The 16815-nt window shown below is 39.7% G+C and overlaps 1 protein-coding gene across 1 annotated transcript; it reads left to right on the forward strand.

Annotated features, from left to right (window-relative positions):
• Positions 1 to 3299: 3299 nt before the first annotated feature.
• Positions 3300 to 12297, forward strand: bsdc1 (BSD domain containing 1). The gene is made up of 11 exons (XM_086095555.1): positions 3300 to 3474; positions 4033 to 4087; positions 4653 to 4769; positions 4957 to 5124; positions 6265 to 6319; positions 8581 to 8696; positions 8780 to 8848; positions 9637 to 9718; positions 9801 to 10265; positions 10365 to 10468; positions 10550 to 12297. The coding sequence occupies exons 1-11, from the start codon at positions 3464 to 3466 to the stop codon at positions 10577 to 10579; spliced, it is 1272 nt and encodes a 423-aa protein (XP_085951681.1). The 5' UTR covers positions 3300 to 3463; the 3' UTR covers positions 10580 to 12297.
• The last annotated feature ends 4518 nt before the right edge of the window (positions 12298 to 16815 follow it).

Here is a 16815-nt window from a genome sequence, read left to right on the forward strand (position 1 = left end):
GTAAAAATAATTTTAAAAAATTAAAAAAATAGAATAAATATATTTCTGCACATCCCAATCATAAAATATCCACAAATAGATGAATCAGCTAAAGTGCAAACACACTGATTACCATGAACATGATTTAGGCAAACAACACAACAATGACTTGCCTTCACTTAGCAACAAATCAAGCGTGTAAAATACATGCTTATCCTCCCACGGCTGACAGATGAGCCGCAGTTCAGGGGAGAAATGAAGAGATGTAACTCATTCTCACCCACCTTCCTCTCGGGCCTCCTCCTTCTCCCGAGAGCCCTGAATGGGGTTGAACAATAGCCATGCGTGGGACACAAAGGCTGGGGGTGTCCGAGCTCTCGTGCCTGAGACACAGGCCCCCTCCATTCAATCTACATTTCATCATGGTAACAAGCGCTGTCAGGCCAAAAAGCCTGACACCCTCACTCACCACAAAGGCGGTTAGCTCTAATATATGAGGCTATTGACACTGTAAGGAGCCCCTGTCAGTGCTGGGGAATTGTCAGCTGTGGGATGTCTCAGTGGGGGGAGGCAGCTGCCAGCCAAACCAAGCAGCGAAGCTTCTGGCGTGGGGACCGCCATTGCCGCATCACCTGGTGCCTGGTCCCCTGACACAGAGACCCGAGGTCCTCCCACAAGGCCCCCCTTTTATCAGGGCACAGGTGGGAATGGGAAGCAGAACACATTGCGGAGATTAGTGGGGACCGGCCTCCCTTTGGTCAAGGTAGATAATTAGAGACATTGACTTGTGCAAAGCTGGTGTTTCCTGATCGGCACCAGATGGTGTGAACCCACGGTGTGGCATCAGCAGTCTGGAGTAAACGTGTCCGTGGGTGTGAGTGTGCTGCGTAATGGATATCCTTCTTAAATCATACAATATGGGCAGGTCCTCTGTGGACCATTACGGTCAGCCACTGCTGTCATCAAGGCGACACGTTAAGCAGCCTCAGCAGCTTTTGGTCACAATGATGTATATGAACAATGCTTCAGAAAAGTCATTTTAAAACATTTGAATTCATTTCAAATTGTTATCTGCGCTAAGCCGCTTGCTGCACTTCTGAGTGTATGCACCTTTACCGGAGCACACTGAAGAATTTAACTGCGCATTGCCAATATACCTTACTTCAGGAATAGGCAACCTAAATGCTTTAGGGGAGCATTATGATTATTATTATTATTATTATTATTATTATTATTATTATTATTATTATTATTATTATTATTATTATTATTATTATTATTATTATTATTATCATCATCATCATCATCATCATTATTATTATTATTTTAGTCAGTGCTACTCAGGGGCCGCCGTTCACACACTTTCTAACCAGATGTATGATGATATGGACAAAATATGTGCGTGTGTGCAAAATACATGCCCTTAAGATATTTCATTTTCATAATACATTTGTCAATGCATGTATAAAAGTATATATATATATACTAAAATGTCAGTAAGTTCTTTCCCAATGAAATGATGGGGTAAAAATGTGACACATTAAAACCCTTGCCAGTTAAACTCATTAATTCTATAATATTTCTGACAGATGGATATGTTAACTGAATCAGATTCTGATCAATAGAGAAGCACTTGTCTAACTTGGCTCATTCAATCTGCATTGACAGAGTTAATTGGGAGACTGAAAGAGCCAATTAAGGCGAAAGAGACACTGGACAGAGGATACATATTGCAGGACATATGCACACATGGTGTAACGTCTGGATGAAGGCAATCTTCAATTAAGTGACAACACGCTTCCAGTGCTGTGTTGTCTGTTTTTTCTTTTCATTTTGAGCTTAGTAAAGCCAACAGACGACTCACCCCCACTCCACGCCAAAAAAACGGAATACATACTAATGAGTAGAAAACACAGCTGCTGTGGGTGGGGTGTGGGGGGTCAGGACACACACGCAACACAGGGGCACACACACAGACGTACGCACGCATATGCATGGCCTGGACATAATTTGTTCTCCATGGTAGGGATTGAACAACCAAAGATTTAAAAAATTTGTAGACTATAATGTATCTCGTAAAATGCAATTTTTCTCTTGTGCTCATAAGTTTACATGCCCCAATGTAAACTTGTAAACTTATGAGCACAAGAGAAATTTTGCATTTTATGGAGTATTCCAGACTTATTAGCTACTTTCAAGCATTCTGTTCTCTTTCTTCTTCTTCTTCTTCTTTTTTTCTTTTTTTAAATTTGGTCTCAGGACAAGTAAATTTACTCAGAAACTGCATGCTTTAGTATTTTGCATGTGGAATTTTTTTTAATGTGATGAGTGCAGCGTAAAAAGTCCTCCAATTCTGGAATGACCCTTAGATACACTTGTATATGTCTGTAAATTAACTAATTAATTGCCATGTTTGCTCAATTTTTTGGGGTGGAGGAAAATACACACAGTGACAACATTGCTTTGATAAATAAATAAAATAAATCTTAAACACCGCCGTATTGCCTGTTACTTTATCCTCTGCTCCTGGTGTACTCAGTCCCCCCTTAGTAATTTCAATGGGTTTGATTTGCCGTTTTTTTAAATGTGTTTTTTGTTTTTATTTTACCATCACACAAATTTTTTGAGCTTCATACGGTAACTAGGCCCACCTGACTACTGGGGACCAACCAATGTCTCATTCCAAGGTTTGGTCAAAAGTTAATAGCCCTGAGGTAAGTCTTCTCTTCTACTTTAAATTTGCAACCCTGTGACTTTAATTATCAGTAGTAATACTAAAAATAAGTCAAGTAAAATGTAACTTGTTATTTTTAAGAGTAAGGATTTATTCAAAATTATTAGTAAGTTATGTATGCCTGTAACAGGGTTGCACCAAACAGTAAAAGCACAACACATGATATGGCAAATACAATTTATGATAACAAGTGCACCATTGACGGTCGAGCAGAACATAATATAATATTAATTACCTATTTTTCCTTGAAAACATGACAAAAAAAAATTAAAAATTAAATTAAACTTTTTCAAAAATGCTGGACCCTCAAGACCAACAATCAAAGGAAGAAAAAAACAATTGAAAAAAAGAAAAAAAAGACCAACAATCAAAATTATTGTTATTATTATTATTATTATTATTATTATTATTATTATTATTATTATGTCTGAATGTTTTTCATCTTAATGTTTTTCACCTAAAATACATTTTAATTTGTAAAAACAACGTGTATTACGTGAGTTATCAGATTTGTCCAATAATATTGGTCTTCTTAGACCACCGTAGACAGCCTAATATGACGACAGCAGAATATACAATACATATAAAGTGAGAAATAAAGCTGACCAAAATTTGAACCAAAGTGTCTTGATTTTCACGTATATATCAATATTTGATGATGTCGCATGTTGTTTTCGTCGCATGTGTATTTCTTTGACGTAACTGGGGTTAGAGTTCAGTAAATACTGATGATGTCATCGCAGAAAGATCATGGCTGAAGGGTGAGTCTGAACTCTAATATTAGTTTTACTAAAAGTTGTTTTATCTAAGAATGTGTTTTCGAGAACATTATTAGTAGATGTATTTGCAATTCGTAAGCGTTGCTATTATTATTTCGTGAAACTGATATGCACAAACTGGCGTTGTGAATGATGTTCGGAATCATTACAGGAAATGCGTTTGTTTACAAAAATATAGCCTAGCTAGCGTTAGCTTAGCTTTGATATATTTGCACTCTTGCTACTTTAATTACCACTTAACGAATAATAACATGGAATTATGCCTTATGTCTACGTCTGATGTGTTTATTTAACCAGTCAAATAGTTTTGCAAAGCATCAAAAACTGAGCACAGCGAAGCGTTTGTTTTGCTAGACTGTTAGCTTACTACCTCAAACTGTCACCAACCGTTAGCCAATTCGTAGCAAGCTGACGCAGATTCCGTGAGGTTATGCGCAGTCTACTATGACTTTACAGCAGGAAAGTGATTCTAGGGGCATGCAGATTTTTGCTGTTGGTGTGAATCTAGCTGATGTGAATCTAATGTGCATACCATGACAGAGAAAGCTGGTGGGGAGGTTGGCTTCATCAAAGCTTTCAGGCCGTCAAAGACAAGGTAACTGTTCATTATCCACATCATATTCATAGCTGCGTGTGTTTTTAAACGGTAATTTTACAGCTAATGTTTCTTGAGTGTTTAGATTGAATAGCTTGGGTTTACAAATTACATTTAAATGCCAACAGATATCAGGTTGTTGTTTTTATTCAGAAGATCTTTGTAAGTGCTTCAGCAACATTGCTGTCTTATTCCAATACTGATGCAATATAAAGGTAGCTATTTTTCCTCCTCTAAAGAATATGAACAACTCAGACACACAGCACAGTGACACTTTTGGCAAGCATTGCTTTATATGATGAGTTTGCATAAGCCATTCAACAACGTTCTGCTGATATTTCCTGAGTTCTACTGAGACTTCCTTTCCACTTTTGAAAAACTTGCATATTAAGTCTCACCTAAAGATGCGGGATAGGATAGGCTCCAGCTCACCTGTGACGTCAAGCATAATAAGCATAATATTCAGCAGCAACAATAGCAGACATTCACTGTGTTGTGGCTATGGTAGCCCATTGTGGCTGCATGAATCTTTATTCAAATTGTAATAACGTTATTTTCATTACAGTCATCTGAGGCCTTAGAGTTTATTAAGAGGGACTTGACAGAGTTCTCCACAGTGGTACAGCATGACACAGCCTGTTCAATTGTGGCCACAGCCACGGCTGTCAAAAATAAGTTAGCGGTAAGTTACTCACTTAACTTTTTTCATTGCTTCTGTCCCTCCATATTTTTCATTTTTTTTGTCAGTCATTTGAATAGGCTTGACATTTATGGCACGTTATTGCTTTTGTGGAAAATTTGCAATTTTGGGGAATCATTTGGACTGAGAAAAATGCTTAACTCTCAACAAAATGACTGATTCTTTCTAGGTTGAAGGCTCATCAGAGACAACAGAGAAGGTGAAGAAGAGCCTCTCTAGCTTCCTAGGAGTCATAACAGATACACTTGCTCCACCCCCGGATAAAACCATTGACTGCGATGTTATCACATTGGTGGCAACACCAGCAGGAACTACAGAACTGTACGACAGTTCAAAGGTGTGGACATAATCTTACTTTTTGTGACAGTTAATATAATTGTTGCAGCCTTGTGACAGTTCAACACCATTCTAAATACTTATTTGGTACCATTGCCTTTAAACTGTATTACATTTTTTACATCTTTATATATTTTTCCACAACTTGTCATAGTTGGCACTTGGCAGGACTTTTGGCCCATTCCTCCTGACAGAATTGGTTTATCCGAGTCAAGTATGCCTATAAATGTTCAATAGGATTGACATCAAGGCTTTGTGATGGCCTCTCCAAAATGTTGACTTTGATTCCCGTAAGCCTCTTTGTAACCAGTTTAGCTGTATGCTTTTGGTCATTATCCATCTGGAAGACCCGCCAAAGCTTCAACTTCCTGCCTAATGGCTTGAGATGTTGCTTCAGTATTTCCACATAAAGTTCTTTCCTCATGATGGCATCTGTTTTCTGGAGTGCTGCAGTCTCTCCTGCAGTAAAACAACCCCACAACATGGTGCTTCCACTAATGCTATTTCCCAATTCTGAGATAATGTTCTCAATCTTGTAAGCTTCCGTCAGTGGAATGATGGCTGGACATTCCAAAGGTGGTTAGACTTGCGTGCTATTGAACAGATGAACGTGGCACGATCAGGCTCCTGGAAATTCCACTCAAGGAATAAATAACTTGACTTATACAAGTCCACAATCGTCTTCATGATATCTTTGCGGATTTCTTTTGATTTTCCAGTGATTTTGCTTGAGGAAGCAGCGTGTTTCAGGTGTGCCTTCAATTACATCCACAGGTGACAAGTGCATTTCTAATTGAGCAAAATGTTGTCAATAAACTAATCGGAAGCTTTCAAAGGCATGCTATTAAGAGCTTGGTTTTCCCAAATTATTTAAAAGCAAAATAATCTTAAATTACTGTATGTAAAGTTATGACTGAAGAAAGTAATGAAAAATGGTCTTAAAAAAGTAGTATTTTCTTATTCAGCCATTTAACAAATAAAAATAATTTGATAATTGGGTAATCCTAATCGACCTAAAGCAGAAACATTTAGTCTGATTTCATATTAGGCAGTGAGGGAAGAAAAGCATTTTTGTCTTTATTGTGTATGCTAATGCCTAGTTTCCAGTGTAAATGCATAATGTCCTATTTTATCCTTACAGGCACGTCTCTACAGTCTGCAGGCTGATCCCGCCACATATTGCAATGAGCCTGATGGTAAGACAGATCAGAGTGAAGTCAAATATGGTCGTACCTTGACTTAAGAGTTGAACTTGTTCTGTCAACAACAAGCCATCATGGTAGCCATACTGAAGGCTAATTAACAACAAAAACAAACTCTAAAGATACCGGAAATATGAGTTGTGCAGAGCGAATGATGTTTATGCTATGTGAGTGTGCGACAGCACATAAGTGTTGTGCATGGATGTGAAAACTATTTGCAAACCTCAAACAATATTAGGCCCAAAATTTTGTTTAAAAACTGGTTTGTTTGTAAAGGAAGATTCTGCTAGTTGCATCTTATAACAGCCCCCCCCCCCCATTTCACACGAGCACTGACTTACACTGTATGAATTTTGGTCATGAAAAAAAATAAGCTCATAAGTTCTGTAGACTAATCATGTGAGGATTCGCTGGTGGTTAATGGGACACAAATGAAAAAATGAAAAGGCAGGATGGAGACGGATTCATTCTTTAATTAAAACTTTACTCGTCATTCACCGCAGCCAGAGCGACAACACTTCCTGATTCCCTATCAGCTGACTAACACTGTCCAATCAGATGCTAGCATACCATAGGTAAATGCGAGTGAATGAGGGAGAGCAGCAGATTTGACACATCAACTTAGATACTTGTACAAAAAAATACCAAAATGTATGAATGTGTAAATAATTATGGAAACCTAAATGTACAAGTAAATATACATTTTAACAAATTAATTTAAATGCTTAATTGTCCAGGTGTGGACCTTCGCAAAGCGAGGCGTCTTTGTCGCTGGCCAGTGGCCGTACACAACGGTTCAAAAAGTGAATGCTTAACATGGTATGGTTAATCTATTCTAAAGCAAATACTATCTCCTTATTTGTAAACCCGACCGAAAAGTATTGGCACAAACAGTTGAGTAGTACGCTACGTGTATTTCTCGTAAGTTTTTGAGTTTTTTTCTCGCAAATCTGCCACTATATAAAGACGCAAATTTGCCACTTTATAAAGTCGTAAATTTGCTAATTTTTTTCTCTGAATATTGCCCCCGCCCTCTAAAAAATATATATTTATACGTGGCCCTAATACGCCGTCGTACGACTGCACTGCGTCTGACTGTTAAGATAATTAGAAAACCAAGAAACAGCTTCTTTAGAGAGCCCAGAGCTCAACGATAGTAACACAACAGACACAAATTTATTTCAAACAATATGCCAAGAAAATGTGTACCTGCTTGATATGGATTAGTAATCACCACCAGTACTTTTGATGCATAAAATCTCACCAAAAAATGACAGATAATTTTTCCTTAAAATTGCATGAAATGAATGGCACTCTTCCATTCTTCTAATTTCTGGTTCCTCATGGTAAAACGGCCACAAGAGGTAACGGTTGCCTTCGCAAGTACTGATTCCTTGAAATAAGGCCAGGTATCAGTCCGATACAGATACCCGGTGTCGGTACTCGCCCGTCCCTTCCCAAAACAAGCATCCATGAATACCACCTCTAATGTTTTTGTTGCATACAATTGTCAATGTGTGCCGTGAATTCTCTCTATTCTATTCTCTTATTACCATTTAATTTAGAATTGTCCTAGTCTGAATAAGACATTACAAATACCAGACCTGTGCATTCCAAACTGGCTTCTAGTTTCACAGAATGCTTTTCCTCACCTTGCCCCCCCCCCCCCATAAAAACAAACCTAAATGAATCAATGAAACATTAATATTCTATTACACTAAATACTAAATACACCTCGATGGAAATAATTACAGTTGATTCAGTATATGATTGGTTGACCAAAACGACATGATTCATGTGTCCATGCTAAATGCAGAATGGCGTTCATTTACTTTTTCATTCATTCATTCACTTAAACGCACTTAGGACTAGGTAGACTGGAGACCAGTCATCAATATTTTTATTATAACTTCCCTCTGAGGATAAAGCCTTGAATTGATCGTGCAATGGTTAGGGAGGAAAAAATGAATCGCCTGAGTGGTCATCATTGACTTAACAGCCTCTTTAACTCCCTTGTGAACTTTAGCGCCTTGCTCAATATCTTTTGCAGCGAGTTATCTCTGAGGAGTTGTATGGGAACATACATGTGTGCGTTTAGTTCTCTTTATTATGAGATGGTGATGTAAGATGCCTATACACAATAGAGTAGGATGATTAGTGGGGTGTTTAGTTGTCAGAGTTGTGTGGTATTGGCTGTCTTTACACTTGTTCAGATGTGTTATTACACTGTATTTTACACTGTGTTTTTCCCCCAGGCCCCGCAGAGCAATTTGACACCTGGCTATCCAACTTCAGTATGGAGGATAAGAAAGGAGAGATCTCTGAGCTGTTGGTTAGCAGTCCCTCAATACGAGCGCTTTACACAAAAATGGTATGTTTACTTTTGGGATGCTACCATTAGTGCGAAAGAAAATAATCAGGCGATGTGTTTGTTTTTGGACATTTTAATTAAAGGTTCCAGCAGCGGTTGCCCATTCAGAGTTCTGGCAGAGGTACTTCTACAAAGTATTTCAGCTTGACCAGGTAAACACATCCTTCAGAATACACTATACATCCTTCGTTTTTAACCTCTTGGGCCAGTTGACTTGCACGCAACTTGTTTCATAGTCTTTGGTGCCCCCTGCTGCCTAGCTGGAATATGACAAATTTGGTCTAACAGTAATCCCCCTTGTTGATGCCTTCCCATGTTTATAATTGCCTATATTAATAGTTTAAACTGTCAACATGAAAACATTTTTTAAACTGTCTTGCAACTCTTACATTACCATTAAAAGGGGAACTAAATTCAAGATGTCAATTATTCTAAAAATTACTCATTCAAAAAAAATCCCATCTGCCTTCATGTATTTGCTTAAGTTGGCCGCCATTTTGAGGTCTTCTCAAGCTTGCAAGATTCCGAATTTGCATAAAATTTTCAGTGGCAGCGCAGTAAATGTTAGATGCAGCCCCCCCCCCCCCCCCATGTTCAATGCCAGTTGTTTTCAGACAGATACAAGTAAATGAGGATGGCAAAGGATACAATTCACGCAGAGAAACATTCTGCCAGTGTCAGCCATGCACGTACTGTAGGCCTCCCACCATATGTACATATCGACTTGTTGGATAAATAAAATGTACGTCATAGTTTGTTTTTTACATGCGTGTTTATGACTAGAATGTTAATTACATGGATGGTTTTCATCAATTTAGTGCTGCTCTAATTTCTTTGCTTTAAAGAAAATGATTTGATTACCAAATATGTGGGTGCAATGGTTACATTGGTGCAAATAATTCTACACATGTATTGTTTCTGTACTCTTGTGTGTTGTCAGGAGGAGGCACGGCGAGTGGCGCTGAAGCAGAGAGCCGAACAGACTTCCCACACAGAGACCCTTGGCTGGGAGGAAGAGGAGGGTATGCTATTAACCACTTACAGACTTCATTTTTAAATTGCACTCACTCACATTACCTTGATGTGTTTCTCCGTTCCTGTTAGACGACTTCCTCGGTGCCACGCCACTATTGAAAACGAGCTCAACGCAGGCGCTTGCACCTTCGACGACCCTCTCAACAAGCACACAGCTGAGTAGTGCGATCCTGTCTCCCAGTGAAGAACGTGACGCCACCCTCTCGATTAGCAGCGACAGCGTCAGTCTGCCAACGCAGCTGGAGGTGCTGCCCCCCGAGGCTGTCGTCACCAAGCTGGCAAAAAAGCTGACCGAGGTCACTGTGGACGATGTTGTAGACAAGATGCAGAAAGCGCAGATACCTGAGCAGACTTGCGATTCGGCTCCTGAGGCACAAATGGAAACTGGAAGCCACTCTGAGGTCGCTGTGGAGAGAGTGACAGCAACGACCCCAAAAGGAGAGGCTGCAAAGGAGGAAGGACCTCATGACCTGAGAGTGTTTGAGCTAAACTCCGACAGTGGCAAGTCTACGCCTTCTAACAACGGCAAAAAAGGTACAGTCATATGAGAATTATTATTTTTTGTCTTTCTTGTTGATGGAACAGCCAAGTTGACAGAAAGTTTAAGGCTGTAATTCCTCTTCTGTCCACTAGGCTCAAGTACTGATGTGAGCGAGGACTGGGAGAAAGACTTTGATCTCGACATGACAGAGGAAGAAGTTCAAATGGCGCTTTCTAAAATTGAAGCTTCTGGAGAGGTTTGTCTTTTCTCCTAATTTACAGTAATTTATCAATTGGTGGAATACTTAAGTGTTTTTTTTTTCCTTTGTTGAACCAAGTTGGAAGAAGACTGGGAGAACTGGGAATGACGGCTTCCACAGCACCAACCATGCCCCTGCCATCTAAGCTAGTTCTCGGCAGATGAACCATTCGTTGAATCTTTGTCCTCACTGTCACCTTGTCATAATGGTCAGTTGGAGATTTCCCTGCAGGGTTTGGACCAATTTGGCAAACCAGTTGTAAAGGGAGACAAGATTTAGGTAGGCCTCTAAGCCAGGCAACGTGACATAACACAGGCCCTGACTATATCTCGGAGTTACTTTGGAACGCAGAGCAAATGACACAAGTTAAATAGATGGAGGTTGTAATCATCAAGATGTCTTTGCACAACAAATGGTGGAACTCCTCTTTTTTTCCTTTGTACTATTAGTTCGTGTATGTTTTTGCTGGCTTAACTGTTGGCTAAAAATAACGCAAGTGCTGCTTGTCCCCAATATGAGCTAAAATGCTACAACAGTCAATTTTGATTAAAGAGCAATTATTAAGCATACCCTTTTTGCCCACATTCATTTTTTTTGCTTTTTATGCAAATATTTACAGTCCTTAGCAAAAGTATTCACACTTAGATTTTTACAAATTTTCTTACACTACAACCTCTAATTTAAATGATTTCTTTATATGAATTTTTAAAATAGTATAAAGAAATGGGATGTGCATCAGCCCCTAAAGTCGGTACGTTGTATTTTGACACAGCCATTATAAAAATAAATGTCAGGCTTTGTCTTGCCCCCCCAGTGCAGACAGTTTTCCTTGATGGTCGAAAACAGTCATTTTACCCTCATATGTTTAACTTTTCTCTTTCTTTCTTTTTCTTTCTTTTTCTTTTTGCAAACTCAAAATGTGCACTCCAGCCTCTGATCCCTCAAATAAATTATATTACAAATTGTTTGTAACAAAAGCAAAAAACAACAAAAAAAAAAAGGGAGGATGAATACTTTTGCATGGCTCTGTATAAACAAGTCTGCATAAGCCATCTGTTCTGAATAGTTTTGATGAATTTAAAATACAGAATCTTGCAGGCTTATTGTTATTTTGGTACATTTACTGCTGTCGTGTTCATCTGTCTGTCTTACTCTAGTGGAGAGATGCTTTTGATCGCACCTGTTATGCTGACAATAGTTCTAGTTTCCTCTGGTGACCTGTCAAATAAAGCAACTGCACACTACAGCAATGCTTGCATGCTTCCATTTCTATTCTGAGGAGCATCTGATTGGGAGGTTGTGGGGCGAGTAGTTAGCACATCTGCTGCACATTTATTTAGATTGGAGGTTCATTTCTGGGCTCGGGTGGCGTTTGCATGTTCTTCTTTTACTTGCCTGGGGTTTCTCCGGGTGCTCCGGCGTCCTCTCACATTTCAAAAACATGCATAATGGATCAATTGAGGGTTCTAAATTGTCCTTTGGTGTGAATGGTTTGTCTATGTGCCATGTGTTTTTTTTTTTGGGTGACCAGTTTGAATGGATTTGAGGAAAGAGAAAAAACGATACACAGAATTTCGTATCAAGTCCTTTGGATCCTCAATTTAACATTGTGCAAAACATTGTTAACGTTATTGGGAGATACGTTCTAGGACAGTGTGTTGCATGTCTGTCATCCACTACGTTTGTGAGACTCACACTTGGGAGTTGGAGCACACTTCAACACAATTTCTGTTTTTCCATCTTAAAGCTTGCCACATTATTTTCATATTGAGTTGTTTTCCAAATGAAATCTCAATTGTTCATGCCATTAAAAGTTTCATGGTGAACTAAGTTTCATTTTTCTTACACACCACAAAATCATCCAGATGTTGTTGCAGAGGATCAACTGGAGACGACTGGAAATGTATTGCAATTAGTGGGGTGTTTGGTATTTTCAATTGTAGTATAAGATGTACAGGAACTTGCCACTCGTACCAGAGTTCTTTCCTCATCCTCAGTGTATTCCAAAAATCTCAGCAGGACAACAAACAAAATCACAAAGCAGACTACATACTGGACACTTCATAATAGCATGAAATTAAAATGTGTGGTTTATTTACAGCTTTTTTTTTCTTTTTTTTTTAAAGAATGTTATATTCTACAGACATTATTATGCTCATAGGTTACAGAAGTGTTTGGATATTGTGGTGCATTATTATAGCGCGAATGTTACACACCTTGGATCGAATCTGTACAATCAATTTGCCTCTTCTGCCTATGGGCTCATACGAGTGGTGATATACAGTATAGTCAAACTCAACTTGAATGTTTTGTTTTTCAGAACCTGCAGTTAAGTCTACACACTGTTCAAATGCCAAGCTGTTATGAAATAAAAAGAGACCATGAAATTATTCAAATCACTAGTAATGTGTTTCAAGTGGGAAAGTAAAAAGAAACAACTAAAATAATGTTTGCGCAACTATTCACACCCTCATAACTGGGAAGTGGCTCTGTTAAGAATTAACCAATCACATTCAAACCCCTGTCAAGGGAGTACACCTGCCACCACTTTAAAGTCCTTCTAAAAGTTCAACCTACAAACCATAATGAAATCTCACACGTGGGAAATATGTTATGAAAGCAACGCTACTCAAAAGAACACCATGCCTTCATGGAACAATAATGGCTTCATCCTGGAGCTGAGATCAGTGCGTCTGTACAAAACTGCCTGCAATATCCCACATGAAACACGTGAGGTCGCTATTGTTCCAGTTTGGCCTTTCCAATCTGCCACTCCTTTTCTTTTGGCTATGGCATCCGTCACGCAGACGCGCTTACCACATGTTCCCCCACATTGCCATTGTTCACCATCTGTGGCTTTATTTATGCAAATTATTTTCACACCGAATGTCTCGTCATTTGCCAAAAGTGGGATTCAACCAACCATCATCCAGCTTTTCCATGTGTGTGGCTTTTGTATTTGCAGCATTTGAGCTAATATAGGTCATTGTGGAAGGACTCCTGTGCAATTACAATATGCATTCTCTGCTCAGGTATTTTTTTTTTTTTGTCATTTGTGTTTGGATCAGTGGAGTGCAGTAACAGTTGTTGGTGGGATTATTGCATGGACTAAATGGATTGATGACTATTAGCGCATACCTGAGTATCCAGACTGATCTAAATTGACAGCAGCTACATTTATCGTCGACATCACACACCAAGATTGGAATTTACTTAATGGATGTTTCAACAGAAACTTGATCTGTGATCTCCTGCTTGTAAACATTGATGGGTGTGATAAAGACAATTAGGCATTTAACAAATCTATTCACCCCGGCAGTCTTGTTAAATAATATGAACATGCTATAAAGGGCAACTAAGCAATGTAGAGTTGGCAACTAAGAAGAAGAAATTAGGCTTATTGCTTATCTGCTTATTTAATTATTTTATGGCTCCTGTAGTTCTACAGCAGCTCATTCACAGCTGTATGGTAAGGTCTTCTGCATATGCTGCCCAAACTGGACCCCAAATTACACAGACACTGTATACATTACATTCTTTCTTACTCAGTTCTCACTTGTAGTCCTTAGTCAGCAGAAAAGCTGTAAAGGAATTTCCTGTCGAAGCTCACCACCCACCCGAGCTTGTCTTTATGTGTGTGTTTGACACAACACCACTAACGGCCAACCAGCAATTGCCAATATCATGCACAGATCAGTTGGGCAAACAAAGACGGTGGAGAGAGATCTACATCCCTCCCGAGGGTCTTTGCAACATTCCTCATAATCCATTATTGACAGAACACTTCCTGTATCCCACTCCCTTTTCTACCATGCCATCCGCAAGTACAATGTCGCGAGCACCATCGCTCACAGGCAAACCACAAAGTGTCAGGATGAGGTCATTGTCTTGGGAGTGGGTATTATTCTCAGTACCCTAAAGGGAGAAACCCTGTAACCCCTCTGCTTTTCAATAAGCACAAAAGACTCGCTCTGAGGGAGGAGGCAGACACCATTGGAATGTGTTGCCAGGGTTTCTATAACTACTGGCCTCTGAATTCACACTCATTTCATCAGTGCGCTTGTCTCTGTTGCAACCGTTTTCATCCATCTGAAACACGCTCCATATATTGAGTTCCTCTTCAACACCCGTGTCTTTTGTTCTAGATAAAAGTGTGTGAGTGAAGATAGCACATGCTAGATGATCAAATTGTACTTTCCGCCTAGTAGGAATTTAGAATGAACATGTTTTATGCATGTACAAAGAAGAAGTGTTGATCTGTCACTGACAAAATAAAATGTCCCAAGGACTCTTAAGACGTCTTTTTTTTTTTTCCATGACAAAGATTTGTCTTTCCCAATGTCTAGTGGTGGGAACTCGTCACTTTGTTTGGATGAAGCAGTGTCTGGGAGGAATGTGGGGTTTAGTTGGGGAGGGGATGCAGGGGGAAAGTATGATAACTCCCACTCCATTCAGATTTATGGTCAAAACGAGGGGCTCCTCTGGGTGGACGTCAGGGGACGAGCAGACTACTCTGCGGCAGCCAAAGCAAATGTTTAGTCACTCAACCTTTTCCCATTCTTTACTTCTGCTTTTCTCCTCTGCGCTATTTTATGGGAAAGTGAGCTGAAGTTCGCTTGTGTCTGTCTTTACGAAGCTCAACGTGTTTTCACGTTTCAATCTTTAACTGGTGTGTGAAGGGCAGCTGGACAGTGAAGAAGGAGGTTTCTTCTTACAGCCACATACTGCGATTTCAATTTGATTGAGCTACTTTTCACAAAGACCAGTTACTGAAACTGAAAAATCTGCACAGGTCACATACCAACTGTCTTTTACCATTGTTACGATTGTGCTATGGTGACCACATTTTCAAAATTAAAAACCAGGACACTATAATTTTGTTAAAAATCAAATATACTGTGCAAAAATTTTCGCCAGGAAATATTTAAATTAATTTTAAACGCTAGTCAATCTGGTTGTGTTGTTACTTTAGCTAACGCTAAATGCTATCTTGCTTGACAGTTCAACAGCTGTAAATATGTCAATGCACTCACCATTATACATTCTTCAATTGGAATTAAGCTGGCTGTGCCGTTGATCTCGCACCTGTCCCGCTTTGTAACATTCAAAATGTTTTCGGTTTGGCTGGCGACCGCAGCATTAGTCTAGCAGGGCTACATTCCCCATGATTCTTAAACACAGAAGCAGGAAGTAGTTATCGTACAAATATGATGAAAACACGCCTGCAAGCGATTAAAGTTAAAATACTTTTTCATTCATTTATTTGAATTCCTTTATTTAAATTCATTTATCGTACGAATCGCCAAGACCACTGTGTGATTGATATACACATTAACCTAAAATTAACTTACTGACTGCGCAAAAAACAAACAAAAGGGATGCTGGGACATGGCCTGCGTAAAAGTCAGACAAAACTATGGGGCTGGTGAAATCCGCTGGAACTCGAGACACAAGGCTCAAAATGGTAGCCTCCACAATATCAATCTGGGACTGCTCCGTGTTGATTTGCTCTGGAAAGGCGGGGCATGCTGTACAACACTTCGAGCTGATTGGACGAAGCAGAATCGTGTGCACGTCTACCTAACTTTTGTTTCGACCAATCACGGCGAAGGATGAAAATGTCGTCACCGACATGGACTGTTGTGACTAGCTGATATCATGGCATTGAGTTTATGTTGTTGGTTTTGCAATGTTGATATGCGGATACAAGAAACTAAGGGTGTATTCAGACCTGCACTGTTTGGTCTGCTTTAAACGGACCAGAGTTCGTTTCCCACACTGATCCGGACCTTTTGTGCAGGTCTGAATACATACGAACGAATCCTGGTGCGGACCAAACAAGCGGACCGAGACCCACTTTTTCACTTTTCCAAACGCGCTCGGTGCGTCTGATTACGAACCACGGCTGATCCGCTCCAACTGCAAGACATATGCGCCTTTTTGGGCTTAACAAGCCACTGTAGCCAAGCTTCGCAGGTTATCCGTTCAGCCCTCGTCATTTGAGTCCAATGGGACAGATCGTCACGCGGTCGACGTAACTACGCAAAACATAGTCCACTTACAAAAAGCACAGTGTGAATTTGAACCGCACCAAACGAAAAAAATAAAGTCCGCTTTTGTTCTGGACCAACAAGCGGACTAAAGGACTTTTTACCTGTCCTAATACACCCTAATTCAGCGAGAACAGAATTAAATGCAGCGTCCATGCATTCGTTCACCGGTGTCGCCATGTTTGGTTTGTTTCTTCCCACGGCTTCGGCGGTTCTTGTTTTCATCACAGCTGCATATCCCGCCCCCAAATACAATGTCACTCTGTGATTGGTCGGAATCACCAGTGGTTCGTA

The sequence above is a fragment of the Leptonotus elevatus genome, chromosome 14 (assembly GCF_054856555.1).
Source record: "Leptonotus elevatus isolate MCC_2025b chromosome 14, RoL_Lele_1.0, whole genome shotgun sequence".
Taxonomy (NCBI): domain Eukaryota; kingdom Metazoa; phylum Chordata; class Actinopteri; order Syngnathiformes; family Syngnathidae; genus Leptonotus; species Leptonotus elevatus.